Source organism: Ranitomeya imitator, chromosome 3, assembly GCF_032444005.1.
Source record: "Ranitomeya imitator isolate aRanImi1 chromosome 3, aRanImi1.pri, whole genome shotgun sequence".
Taxonomy (NCBI): domain Eukaryota; kingdom Metazoa; phylum Chordata; class Amphibia; order Anura; family Dendrobatidae; genus Ranitomeya; species Ranitomeya imitator.
This window is the reverse complement of record NC_091284.1, coordinates 813373520-813388509: the sequence shown is the minus strand read 5'-3', so window position 1 is coordinate 813388509 and position 14990 is coordinate 813373520. Positions and strand designations below refer to the sequence as shown.

Genomic DNA, 14990 nt, shown 5'->3' with positions numbered 1-14990 from the left:
CCATAACCCTAATCAAAACCCTAAATCCAACACACCCCTAATCCTAATCTCAACCCTAACCTCAAACCTAACCCTAATCCCAATACACCCCTAATCACAACCCTAACCTTAACCCTAATCCCAAACCTAACCCTAATCCCAAGCGTAACCCTAATGCCAACCCTAACCCTAATACCAACCCTAATCCAAACCCTAACCCTAATCCCAGCTCTAACCCTAACTTTCGCCCCAACCCTAGCCCTAACTTTAGCCCCAACCCTAACCCTAGCCCTAAGGCTACTTTCACACTTGCGTCGTTTGGCATTCCGTCGCAATCCGTCGTTTTGGACAAGAAACGGATCCTGCAAATGTGCCCGCAGGATGCGTTTTTTGCCCATAGACTTGTATTGCCGACGGATCGTGACGGATGGCCACACGTCGCGTCCGTCGTGCACTGGATCAGTTGTGTTTTGGCGGAGCGTCGGCACAAAAAAAGTTCAATGAAACGTTTTTTTGTACGTCGCATCCGCCATTTCTGACCGCGCATGCGTGGCCGTAACTCCGCCCCCTCCTCCCCAGGACATAGATTGGGCAGCGGATGCGTTGAAAAACTACAGCTGCTGCCCACGTTGTGCACAATTTTCACAACGTGCGTCGGTATGTCGGGCCGACGCATTGCGACGGCCCTGTACCGACGTAAGTGTGAAAGAAGCCTAACCCTAAATTTAGCCCCAACCCTAACCCTAAATTTAGCCCCAACCCTAAATTTAGCCCAAACCCTAGCCCTAACCCTAGCCCTAGCCCTAACCCTACCCCTAACCCTACCCCTAACCCTACCCCTACCCCTAACCCTAACCCTAGCCCTAACCCTAGCCCTAACCCTAGCCCTACCCCTAACCCTACCCCTAACCCTAACCCTAACCCTACCCCTAACCCTACCCCTAACCCTACCCCTAACCCGAACCCTACCCCTAACCCTAATTTTAGCCCCAACTGCTGTTCTCCTGCCGGCCGGCAGATGGAGACAGATGGCGGGCGCACTGGGCATGCGTCCGCCATGTTCTTCTGCCGGCGGCCAGGAGGAGCAGCAAGAGGATCCAGGGACCTAGGTGAGTATGCTAGGGTCCCCGAATCCCCCTATTTCTCTGTCCTCTGATGTGCGATCACATCAGAGGACAGAGAATTACACTTTACTTTTTTTTTTTTTTTTTGCGGTCGCCGGTAAACAGTTAATTACCGGCGATCGCAAAACAGGGGTCGGTAATAGCGACCCCGATCATGCTCTTTGGGGTCTCGGCTACCCCCGGCAGCCGAGACCCCAAAGATTCTCCCGGTGCCGGCCGGCGGGCGCACTGCGCATGCGCCCACCATTTTGAAGATGGCGGCGCCCACCGGGAGACATGAGGAGCATCGGAGGAGCTAGGTGAGTATTGGGGGGCCACCTGGGACCCCTTTTCTCTGTCCTCCGATGTGCGATCACATCGGAGGACAGAGAAATTAAAAAGAGATCGCTTTTTTTTTTTTGCGATCGCCGGTAAACGGTTAATTACCGGCGATCGCAAATGTGGGGTGGGTTAAAAACCCCCCGAATCATGTTCTCTGGGGTCTCGGCTACCCTCGGCAGCCGAGACCCCGGAGAAAATCGGCCTCTGGGGGGCGCTATGGACTTTTTCCACAGCGCCGTTAATTAACGGCGCTGTGGTTTAAGTACCCTTAGCGGCCGCCGTTAAAAGGCGTATCGGCGGTCGCTAAGGGGTTAAAACAGTTTTTTTCTTTGTGCTAAGCATAATCTGTGCATGAAGGAACCTAATTCATTGCTTTGTGGGATTTTTTTTATATCTGACTTCGGCTCAGTCTGGAGCCATGTCAGCTTAATGATTGAATGCTCTAGGAAGATGGATCCTGTGCATGCCTAGATGGTCCATCAGGGTCATCTCCATCATTATCTTGATAGTACCAAGTCATCAGGTTGCTGGTCTTCCTCTTCGCCTTGTTCCTTCTATTCTTCTGACCATGATGTCTTTCTCCAGTGATTGCTCTCTGCGTATGACCATGACATCTTTCTCCAGTGATTGCTCTCTGTGTATGACCATGATGTCCTTCTCCAGTGATTGCTCTCTTCGCATGACCATGATGTCCTTCTCCAGTGATTGCTCTCTTTGTATGACCATAATGTCCTTCTCCAGTGATTGCTTTCTTTGTATCACCATGATGTCCTTCTCCAGTGATTGCTCTCTTTGTATAACCATGATGTCCTTCTCCAGTGATTACTCTCTTCGCATGACCATGATGTCCTTCTCCAGTGATTGCTCTCTTTGAATGACCATGATGTCCTTCTCCAGTGATTGCTCTCTTTGTATAACCATGATGTCCTTCTTCGGTGATTGCTCTCTTTGTATGACCATAATGTCCTTTTCCAGTGATTGCTCTCTTCCATGACCATGATGTCCTTCTCCAGTGATTGCTCTCTTTGTATGACCATGATGGCCTTCTCCAGTGATTGCTCTATTCGTATGATGTGTCCAAAGTAGACAAGTCGTAGCTTAGTGATCCTTGCTTCCAACGAGGTCTGGCTTGATTTGTTACAAAATTGATTTGTTTGTTCTTCTTGCCAGCCGTGGTACCGATTAAATCCTTCTCCAGCAGCACATTTCAAAGGTGTCAAGTCTTCATCTGTCTTATCGACCAAGTTTCGCATTATGTTACCACAGAAGACAAAACTATGTACGAGCCATGTATTTATTGCTAGTGAAATGGCTAATACATAGTAACATAGTAACATAGTAACATAGTTAGTAAGGCCGAAAAAAGACATTTGTCCATCCAGTTCAGCCTATATTCCATCATAATAAATACCCAGATCTACGTCCTTCTACAGAACCTAATAATTGTATGATACAATATTGTTCTGCTCCAGGAAGACATCCAGGCCTCTCTTGAACCCCTCGACTGAGTTCGCCATCACCACCTCCTCAGGCAAGCAATTCCAGATTCTCACTGCCCTAACAGTAAAGAATCCTCTTCTATGTTGGTGGAAAAACCTTCTCTCCTCCAGACGCAAAGAATGCCCCCTTGTGCCCGTCACCTTCCTTGGTATAAACAGATCCTCAGCGAGATATTTGTATTGTCCCCTTATATACTTATACATGGTTATTAGATCGCCCCTCAGTCGTCTTTTTTCTAGACTAAATAATCCTAATTTCGCTAATAATACAGTGTCATATTTGCAAAATCTCCCAATGTTTAGTGCAGCTCCCATGCTTTTCAAATGCACCTTAGCATAGCGCTTTCTGTGTATTCCACAGCTGTCACTAAACCTCATCGAAGTTGCCTCCTGCAGATGTATGAGCATTACCTCCCATTAATATATTCTTTCTCCTGCAGTGTGCTGGAGCTTGCACAATGCATGTGACATACCGCTGCACATGGCACAGTCTCTATCCTTTCCTGTGCCTTGAAGAGGACCTGTTACTTGTGTCATGATTCCACCACTCACGGTGTCCTAGGGACACAGTGAGTGACAATTCATCCTCTCTTTAGAATCAGGGACATGCTGGGCTGTCAGTATTGTGAGTGACAGCACGGCAGACCAATCTGGCCAGACTGCTGGGATTCCTCCAGGAGTTACACATTTAGAGTGATTAGCTGGCTGTTTAGCTGGCTGGCAATGGTCAGACCATTGCTAGTCATAGTGTTATGGACTGATCTGAGTTGGAGTAGTGATAGGGGCAGCACCAGCAGATAGCATAGTTATGGAATCACCAGAGGTCGGTAACGGAGCAGCCGTGTAGTTGGTTGGATAAGCAGGAATCGTAGTTAGGAGATAGCCAGAGGTTGGTAATAAAGCAGCAGTGTAGTTGAAAGGATAAGAAGGAATCATAGTCAGGAGATAGCCAGAGGTCGGTACATGGTAGCAGTAGAATCTTGAGGATAAGCAGCAGGTGGAAGGAAGCTAGATTAAAGCTGGGAGCTCAATCTCGTAAGGAAGGAAGTGCCGTTCCAGGTTTAAGTAGGGTGTTCAATTAGGAGATCACAGGGTTGAGCCAATCAGTAACTCGGGGTGGAGACATTCAGGAACTCAGGGTGGAGACCATCAGGAACTACACAGGTACTAGTATCTGATTTAGCAAGGAGCTGTCCAGCAAACTGAATAGCTCAGAGGGAAGAGCTGCCGCCTGGTGCACAAGAGCCGCTAGGTTAACCCCTTTACCCCCAAGGGTGGTTTGCACGTTAATGACCGGGCCAATTTTTACAATTCTGACCACTGTCCCTTTATGAGGTTATAACTCTGGAACGCTTCAACGGATCCCAGTGATTCTGACATTGTTTTCTCGTGACATATTGTACTTCATGATAGTGGTAAAAATTCTTTCATAGTACCTGCGTTTATTTGTGAAAAAAACGGAAATTTGGCGAAAATTATGAAAATTTCGCAAATTTCCAACTTTGAATTTTTATGCAATTAAATCACAGAGATATGTCACACAAAATATATATATATAATTGTCTAAGGGTTTTTCCGTCTGTCTGTCTGTCTGTCTGTCTTTCTGTCCGTCTGTCTGTCCTGGAAATCCCGCGTCTCTGATTGGTCGAGGCCGCCAGGCCTCGACCAATCAGCAACGGGCACAGCGACGATGATGTCATAATGGTTGCCATGGCGACGATGATGTCATAAAGGTTGCCTCGACCAATCAGCGACGGGCACAGTCTGCGAATTCTGGAATCATCATTGTCCATATACTACGGGGACATGCATATTCTAGAATACCCGATGCATTAGAATCGGGCCACAATCTAGTACTTAATAAGTAACATTTCCCACATGTCTACTTTACATCAGCACAATTTTGGAACCAAAATTTTTTTTTGTTAGGGAGTTATAAGGGATAAAAGTTGACCAGCAATTTCTCATTTTCACAACACCATTTTTTTTTAGGGACCACATCTCATTTGAAGTCATTTTGAGGGGTCTATATGATAGAAAATACCCAAGTGTGACACCATTCTAAAAACTGCACCCCTCATGGTGCTCAAAACCATATTCAAGAAGTTTATTAACCCTTCTGGTGCTTCACAGGAATTTTTGGAATGTTTAAATAAAAATCAACATTTAACTTTTTTTCACAAAAAATTTACTTCAGCTCCAATTTGTTTTATTTTACCAAGGGTAACAGGAGAAAATGGACCCCAAAAGTTGTTGTACAATTTGTCCTGAGTACAACGATACCCCATATGTGGGGGTAAACCACTGTTTGGGCGCGTGACAGAGCTCGGAAGCGAAAGAGCGCCATTTGACTTTTCAATGCAAAATTGACTGGAATCGAGATGGGACACCATGTTGCGTTTGGAGAGCCCCTGATGTGCCTAAACATTGAAACCCCCCAAAAGTGACACCATTTTGGAAAGTAGACCCCCTAAGGAACTTATCTAGAGGTGTGGTGAGCACTTTGACCCACCAAGTGCTTCACAGAAGTTTATAATGCAGAACCGTAAAAATAAAAAATCATATTTTTTCACAAAAATTATCTTTTCGCCCCCAATTTTTTATTTTCCCAAGGGTAAGAGAAGAAATTGGACCCCAAAAGTTGTTGTACAATTTGTCCTGAGTACGCTGATACCCCATATGTGGGAGTAAACCACTGTTTGGGCGCATGAGAGAGCTCGGAAGGGAAGGAGCGCCGTTTGACTTTTCAATGCAAAATTGACAGGAATTGAGATGGGACGCCATGTTGCGTTTGGAGAGCCACTGATGTGCCTAAACATTGAAACCCCCCACAAGTGACACCATTTTGGAAAGTAGACCCCCTAAGGAACTTATCTAGAGGTGTTTTGAGCGCTTTGACCCACCAAGGGCTTCACAGAAGTTTATAATGCAGAGCCGTAAAAATAAAACAAAAATTTTTTCCCACAAAAATTATTTTTTTTAGCCCCCAGTTTTGTATTTTCCCGAGGGTAACAGGAGAAATTGGACCCCAAAATTTGTTGCCCAATTTGTCCTGAGTGCGATTATACACAATATGTGGGGGGAACCACTGTTTGGGCGCATGGGAGGGCTCGGAAGGGAAGGAGCGCCATTTGGAATGCAGACTTAGATGGAATGGTCTGCAGGTGTCACATTGCGTTTGCAGAGCCCCTAATGTACCTAAACAGTAGAAACCCCCCACAAGTGACACCATTTTGGAAAGTAGACCCCCTAAGGAACTTATCTAGATGTGTGGTGAGCGCTTTGACCCACCAAGGGCTTTACAGAAGTTTATAATGCAGAGCCGTAAAAATAAAACAAAATTTTTTTCCCACAAAAATTATTTTTTAGCCCCCAGTTTTGTATTTTCCCGAGAGTAACAGGAGAAATTGGACCCGAAAATTTGTTGTCCAATTTGTCCTGAGTGCGCTGATACCCCATAAGTGGGGGGGAACCACTGTTTGGGCGCATGGGAGGGCTCGGAAGGGAAGGAGCTCCATTTGAAATGCAGACTTAGATGGAATGGTCTGCAGGTGTCACATTGCGTTTGCAGAGCCCCTAATGTACCTAAACAGTAGAAACCCCCCACAAGTGACACCATTTTGGAAACTAGACACCCTAAGGAACTCATCTAGATGTGTTGTTAGAGCTTTGAACCCCCAAGTGTTTCACTACAGTTTGTAACGCAGAGCCGTGAAAATAAAAAAAAAAAACTTTCCCCCCAAAATTATTTTTTAGACCCCAGTTTGGTATTTTCCCGAGGTTAAGATGAGAAATTCGACCCCAAAAGTTGTTGTCCAATTTGTCCTGAGTGCGCGGATACCCCATAAGTGGGGGGGAACCACTGTTTGGGCGCATGGGAGGGCTCGGAAGGGAAGGAGCTCCATTTGAAATGCAGACTTAGATGGAATGGTCTGCAGGTGTCACATTGCGTTTGCAGAGCCCCTAATGTACCTAAACAGTAGAAAGCCCCCACAATTGACCCCATATTGGAAATTAGACCCCCCAGGGAACTCATCTAGATGTGTTGTGAGAACTTTGAACCCCCAAGTGTTTCACTACAGTTTATAACGCAGAGCCGTGAAAATAAAAAATCTTTTTGTTTTCCCACAAAAATTATTTTTTAGCCCCCAGTTTTGTATTTTCCCAAGGGCAACAGGAGAAATTGTACCCCAAAAGTGTTTGTCCTATTTGTCCTGAGTACGCTGATACCCCATATGTTGGGGTAAACCCCTGTTTGGGCACACGGGAGAGCTCGGAAGGGAAGGAGCACTGTCGCCATGTCGTGTTTGGAGAGCCCCTGATGTACCTAAACAGTGGAAACCCCCCAATTATAACTGAAACCCTAATCCAAACATACCCCTAACCCTAATTCCAACGGTAACCCTAACCACACCTCTAACCCTGACACACCCCTAACCCTAATCCCAACCCTATTCCCAACTGTAAATGTAATCTAAACCCTAACCCTAACTTTAGCCCCAACCCTAACTGTAGCCCCAACCCTAACCCTAACCCTAGCCCTAACCCTAGCCCTAACCCTAGCCCTAACCCTAGCCCTAACCCTAGCCCTAACCCTAATCCTAACCCTAATGGGAAAATGGAAATAAATACATTTTTTTAATTTTTCCCTAACTAAGGGGGTGATGAAGGGGGGTTTGATTTACTTTTATAGCGAGTTTTTTAGCGGATTTTTATGATTAGCAGCCGTCACACACTGAAAGACGCTTTTTATTGCAAAAAATATTTTTTGCGTTACCACATTTTGAGAGCTATAATTTTTCCATATTTTGGTCCACAGAGTCATGTGAGGTCTTGTTTTTTGCGGGATGAGTTGACGTTTTTATTGGTAACATTTTCGGGCACGTGACATTTTTTGATCGTTTTTTATTCCGATTTTTGTGAGGAAGGATGACTAAAAACCAGCTATTCATGAATTTCTTTTGGGGGAGGCGTTTATACCGTTCCGCGTTTGGTAAAATTGATAAAGCAGTTTTATTCTTCACGTCAGTACAATTACAGCGACACCTCATTTATATAATTTTTTTATGCTTTGGCGCTTTTATACGATAAAAACTATTTTACAGAAAAAATAATTATTTTTGCATCACTTTATTCTCAGGACTATAACTTTTTAATTTTTTTGCTGATGATGCTGTATGGTGGCTCGTTTTTTGCGGGACAAGATGACGTTTTCAGCGGTACCATGGTTATTTATATCTGTCTTTTTCATCGCGTGTTATTCCACTTTTTGTTCGGCGGTATGATAATAAAGCGTTGTTTTTTGCCTCGTTTTTTTTTTTTTCTTACGGTGTTTACTGAAGGGGTTAACTAGTGGGCCAGTTTTATAGGTCGGGTCGTTACGGACGCGGCAATACTAAATATGTGTACTTTTATTGTTTTTTTTTTTAATTTAGATGAAGAAATGTATTTATGGGAATAATATATATATATATATATATTTGTTTTCATTATTTAGGAATATTTTTTTTTACACATTTGGAAAAAATTTTTTTTACTTTTTTATTTTGTCCCAGGGGGGGACATCACAGATCAATGATCTGACAGTTTGCACAGCACTCTGTCAGATCACTGATCTGACTTACAGTGCTGCAGGCTTCACAGTGCCTGCTCTGAGCAGGCTCTGTGAAGCCACCTCCCTCCCTGCAGGACCCGGATCCGCGGCCATCTTGGATCCGGGCCTGGAGCTGGCAGGGAGGGAGGTAAGACCCTCGCAGCAACGCGATCACATCGTGTTGCTGCGGGGGGCTCAGGGAAGCCCACAGGGAGCCCCCTCCCTGCGCGATGCTTCCCTGTACCGCCGGCACATCGTGATCATCTTTGATCGCGGTGTGCCGGGGGTTAATGTGCCGGGGGCGGTCCGTGACTGCTCCTGGCACATAGTGCCGGATGTCAGCTGCGATAAGCAGCTGACACCCGGCCGCGATCGGCGGCGCTCCCCCCGTGAGCGCTGCTGATCGCATATGACGTACTATACCGTCGGTGGTCATACGGGCCCACCCCACTTTGACGGGATAGTACGTCTAATGTCAGAAAGGGGTTAAAATCTTGACATGTAGCTTTGCTCAGCGGTGTGTGAGCGCCTTGCGCTTAGAGTTCTGCTTTTCTGATCTATGTTGCCTGACCTCGGAGTTTGATTTTTGACCACTCTTTTGCCTTTGAAGTGCGGTCCTGGTATTTGACCCTTGACTCCTTTTATTCCTTGTCTCATGGCATGCCCTTGAGGGGCAGCACAAGCATATGCTAAATGTCCTCAGCTTGAGGGCATTTAGTATAAGTTGTACACCTGCAAGATAGCGCCCAGCCAATTGCTAGGAGTCATCCTGTGTAAAAGACTCCCTATACTTTAGGGAGTCGCCAAGCAATGAGTGGAATCATTGAGTAAGGTGAACTTCTAGAGAGTTGTGATGGTGTGCCCAGTGTCCTGAACCTGTATCTCTGGACTCGGTGTGGCCAGTCTTGTATCTGAAGTTCCCTGGTACTGGTATGGCCAGATCTGTATCCGAAGTCCCCTGATCCCAGAGAAGTTAGTTCCTGAATCTCATCCACTGGTACCAAAGCTACAGTGCCTGAACCTTGTCCCCTTGTATTTGAGTGGCTAGTTCCTGAACATTGTCTCCCGGTTCATGTGTGGTCAAACCTTGATACAGTATCCTAGATTGACGAGTCTGAACTGATCCCAAATCTGTGTTAGTAACTGTTCTGTAGACGTGCCAGAACTTATTAGTCTGAATGGAGACCTAGACTATTTCAGTGTCAGCAAACCTCAGCAGCTGTAGTACCGGGTTCTGCCCAGGAGTGGTACCTAGCGGCTACCTGCAGATCAGTCTGTCTCCCCCATCAGGAGCTCCATTGAATTCCAGATAGCTGCTTGCCTACGCCACTTCCTGGGCAAACTCGGCCCTGTGGCACAGTGGGTCCACAAATCCACATGCACCACCTTTCGGCATAACACAAAGGTGTAGTCAGGTAATGGTCCGAAGTCAAACTACAAGGAGGATAGTGGATCAGAATAAAGAGGTTAAACAGATGGTCAGATGGTCTGAACGAAGGTCCAAGGTCAGGCAACGAAAGATCATCATCAAGCAAAACACTAGCTATTGAGAAAACCAACCACAGTTAGCTGAAGCTACATCTGGCAGAGGTCTGGAACTAACAGCCCAGCTAAGTAGCTGGGCAATCATCTGGGACAATGAACACCTGGAGATAGTCCAGCACCTCCCAGTCTCAAATTGGATGACTGAGCTGTCGATCAAAGTACTGACAGCTTCAGCACACTCCTCTATCAGATTGGACATCTGAGTCATCAGTAACTGCATTCCAGGCACATTTAGGGGTGGAATCATGACAGGAACTTTCGAACATAGATATTTGTTGCATATCTGCATTTTGTGTCGAAAATTTATAGTAAGTGGAGATAACACACCTATGATCCTTACTAAACAGTGGTAGTTGGAAAGCCCAGCTCTTTCTGTAACTCACAAATTCCAGGATAGATAGGTGTCCCAAACTTGGTTACCCAAAATATCATATTCTTTGGAAATCCTATAATGATTTTGGTGGCAGAAGAAATCAATACAATCCCCTACCCCACATTGAGCAATAGCATACAGACAGCAACACACATTGATTGTGGACCCACTGTATTATGGTCCGGGCTTATTTAGGAGGGTCGTAGCTAAGAGGCTACCTAGTTTTTTCTAGAGTTCCTGATGGTGTAGTTAAGACTTGAACTGCAGGTATTTGCCAGGTACCACTTCTAGGCAGTCCTCGGTACCACAGATGCTGACCCCAAGAGTCAGGTCTGCTGACACGGATATGGGCTCGGAGGAACTGTCAGGATAGGACTTGGGACACTGTTCAGAGAATATAGGTTCTGGATCAGCGGGCAGTACATATACTGACAAGGAGTCACAGGCAGAGCTGGATTTGGATACTGGAACAGGCTCCGACAGTACGGACTCAGGATAACTAACCAGAGGAGACACTGTTGATCGTTCAAATACCATCGGAATGGTTTCAGGTTCAGGTACCATAAGTGTGACTTCAAGTACTGGGGGTGCGGTTCGGGGTTCAGGGTTCAGGTACCGCCGATGCAGCTTCAGGTTCAGGTACCACCAAAGTGGCTTCAGGTTCTAGTCCAGACAACTCAGGATACAAAGTAACGTTCAGACTAAACAGGTTTACAGGTACACGAACAAACTACACAGGATACTAGGACAAGGATCCTGGCAACATACAATTGCACACACACTCAATGTAGGGAATTACAGGGGTTGCTCAGGCACCTTCCTACTGGAGAGAGTGCCTTATATACAAGATGCCTCCCAGCAATTGGCTGGGGGCATTTTCAAAGTGCACATGCTGCTCCTTTAAGAATAGAGTAGTGTGCATGCACACTAAGTGTGCCTCCGGGAAGCCTGTGCAACGTGTACAGACTAGGAAGCAGGGAGCCACGACAGAGACCACGCCGATTGTCCGGGAGCAGTGAGAATGTCGAAGTCCATGCATGGACGGAGAACCACGCAGGGGTGCCATCATTACCATTATACAAACATAGTTATATCCTCCCACTTCTCTAAGCCCTGCCCCTTAACTGTTTACCTTTGGAAAGTTAATTTCTAAAAGTTTATTTCTAGATTTAATATTCCTTTAAATTTCCTTTACTTTTGAATATTAAAACAAAACTGGGAAAATCTTGCATGCCAGCTTTATACATTAAACTTCACTCCAGCACATACAGAATAAAACTAATAAAACTGTAACATAAATGCAGCGCATCGTGAACAATTACCGCGCTGAACAACATAGTGTTTAAGAGAACACAAATGCAAAAAGAAACCAAATGAATCCGGTTACTGCAAGAAATTAACAATCAGAAAGGAACTTTCAACTTCACAGCTCATCGCCCTAAAGATTCATTTGTAGTTAGAAGCCGAAACTGTAGCATATCCTGACGCAACCATTAATAATCGTAATACGACTATTCGTATTCACGAACTGACAGGCACCGACATCACACAGAAAGGGGATTTGGTACACAAATGGTATAATGACTCCACTGACTAATATATGAAACCACAAAATAAAATATTAGTAGTTGAAAATTTACTAGTAAACTAATGCAGAGGTTGAAATTGACATTTTTACTTATTTTGAGCACATTTTTTTTATTCAAATTTGCTAAATTTTCCAAGGAAATGTAATTTGCAATAAATCAAAACTACTCCAATTGCCCTTAAAAGACGTGTAGAAAACGAATCTCTTTTTCCTGACTCACTGATCTTCCTCACTGTTGAACTGTCACATCCTTTCTGTACAGTTTCTTCATTTTTTTTTTTACAGCTTCCTCTCCCTATCTCTATGGCTAAAGTTGTGAGCTCTGACATCTTCACACAATACAGATTCAGCAGAAAATGGCTGCTGCATTCCCTGCCACGGTTTTTATACTGGCTATGCTAGTCCTTCCTGAATGGCTGTGCTATTAAATCTCACATAAGAGCTGTATGGCATTATACATATATATACATGCCTCCCACATTGTTACAAATGTAAGATGATAGATGAGCCAGATTGATAAATTTGTTGGAATTTCCACTATTTTTAGCAACTTTCCTACACATTATAGGGCTAAGGCACATCTCTTAAACTTCATTATGTCAAACATTTAACACCAATTTAGTGAAAGGAAAAAAAAATACAAACTGTATCAAACAGATGGCACTACTTACCCGTTCCAATGTGATTTCTTCAAACTCGTACTCAATTTCTGACCCGTTAATCTAAAAAAAACAAAAAAATTCCACAGATTACACAACTCCACTGCCTCCAATCATCAGCACAATTACGCAATTGACTGACGAGTGATGGATGAGGACACGGCTGCTCCACTACCTGGCGGGTCATTGAGGAACTTCTGATTGCAACGCATGGAATATATGTATATACCCTGGTACGGTCACTACCAGCCGGTAATAAGAAAAAATGGAACCGTTACTCGCTGCCACTACCAATCTTTTATATCGGGCGATTGGATTCCCGTCACAGATAGTGTATGGTTTCAGGGGGGCGGTTTACAGAGCAAAAGGAATAGAACTATTACATTTTATATTTAATCCAGAAAGATAGGCAGTGTTTATAAAAAAAAATACAACATGATACAAAATGGGAACAAAACAATACAATATATAGAATTACATAAAATAAAAAAGAATAATGAAAGAAAATTACTAAACAATCGTCACAGAAATGGTTCAGAATTTAGTGAAGTGCACTTCGATTCAGAAAAATGAACAGAACCTCCGCAGCGAACAATGTTTTCCGAGTACTGACAATTGATTCAAAGCCTATTTTCTTCTTTTTACTAGCTCCTAAGTTATGCCCACTCATTTCCCCTTGATGACCTTATGTGGGGTCTGTTTGTGAGATGTTCTTAGCTATTCAGGATTTAATGAGATCCCCAGCTTACAAAATATATTCACCTCTTAAGGTCCCCAGCATGAGACATTACCGTCATATTTTTTTACCATATTTTTACCATTATATAGAGAACAAATGTGACGCGTATAACATCATCTATCAGATGGTTATTCAATTGGAGGGATTTTAGTGGTCTTACAAGGCTGAGTGAATCTGTCATGTTCGCCACTGAAAATCTATATCCCATAAATATTGGATAGATTCAAACTTCAATATTCCTACATGGACCCCGGAGCCAGGCTCTAAAGAACAAGTTCAGAAAAAGTCATTTCAACCAAGGATGTCCTTCCAGGAAAAAAAGGAAACTTCTGCACTTCTCCGTCTATGCGTAAACACATGTTCTTTTGGTATCTGGTCCCCAGAAAATATCTTTTCTGTTTAATTACCTGTGCACTGCAGGGGTTCTCTGGTTCAAAAGAGGTTAAAGCGTTTTCTCTCTCCCTATTTCCATAGTTTTAATTATTTTCTCTCACTAGCTATAACTAGCTTCCTCTCTTCCCCATATGTTCCACTGTGTAATTCTACTTCAAAAAGAGCTTCAGTGTCAGCTGTTCTACTGCAGGAGATGTCTTATGGATTTAAACTTTCCTCTATGACAGAAAGTTTTCCCCTTTCTAAAGAACTAAAAGTGTCTTGCAACAGTATATTTCTCCTTGTACATTTAAAAAAATTACAAGATCAGCCAATCACAGTGTATATGTTGGAGAATTTGATCAAGAAATGCATTTGGCCGATAGGCATGTGCTGAAATCTAACTACAATAAAATGTCCCTCTATGTACATGAATATAACTAATATAATACTGCCCCATGTACAAGAATATCACTACTATAATACTGCCCCTATGTACAAGAATATAACTACTATAATGCTGCCCCTATGTACAAGAATATAACTACTATAATACTGCCCCTATATACAAGAATATAACTACTATAATACTGCCCCTATGTACAAGAATATAACTACTATAATACTGCCCCTATGTACAGTACAGACCAAATGTTTGGATACACCTTCTCATTTAAAGTTTTTTTTTGTATTTTTATGACTATGAAAATTGTACATTCATACTGAAGGCATAAAAACTATGAATTAACACGTGTGGAATTATATACTTAACAAAAAAGTGTGAAACAACTGAAATTATGTCTTATATCCTAGGTTCTTCAAAGTAGCCACCTTTTGCTTTGATGACTGCTTTGCACACTCTTGGCATTCTCTTGATGAGCTTCAAGAGGTAGTCACCGGGAATGGTTTTCACTTCACAGGTGTGTTGTCAGGTTTAATAAGTGGGATTTCTTGCCTTATAAATGGGGTTGGGGCCATCAGTTGTGTTGTGCAGAAGTCTGGTGGATACACAGCTGATAGTCCTACTGAATAGACTGTTAAAATTTGTATTATGGCAAGAAAAAAGCAGCTAAGTAAAGAAAAATGAGTGGCCATCATTACTTTAAGAAATGAAGGTTAGTCAGTCCGAAAAATTGTGCAAACTTTGAAAGTGTCCCCAAGTGCAGTGGCAAAAACCATCAAGCGCTACAAAGAAACT

The 14990-nt window shown here is 43.6% G+C and overlaps 1 protein-coding gene across 4 annotated transcripts in view; it reads right to left on the bottom strand.

The window, feature by feature from the left end:
* The window catches only part of DLG2 (discs large MAGUK scaffold protein 2), a 1534662-nt gene that overhangs the window by 569461 nt on the left and 950211 nt on the right, over window positions 1–14990 (bottom strand). For all 4 annotated transcript variants that reach the window (XM_069759326.1, XM_069759327.1, XM_069759329.1 and 1 more), the window contains one exon: window positions 12694–12744. In XM_069759326.1, coding sequence (XP_069615427.1) covers window positions 12694–12744 — 51 coding nt within the window. The remainder of the gene's footprint in view (window positions 1–12693; window positions 12745–14990) is intronic.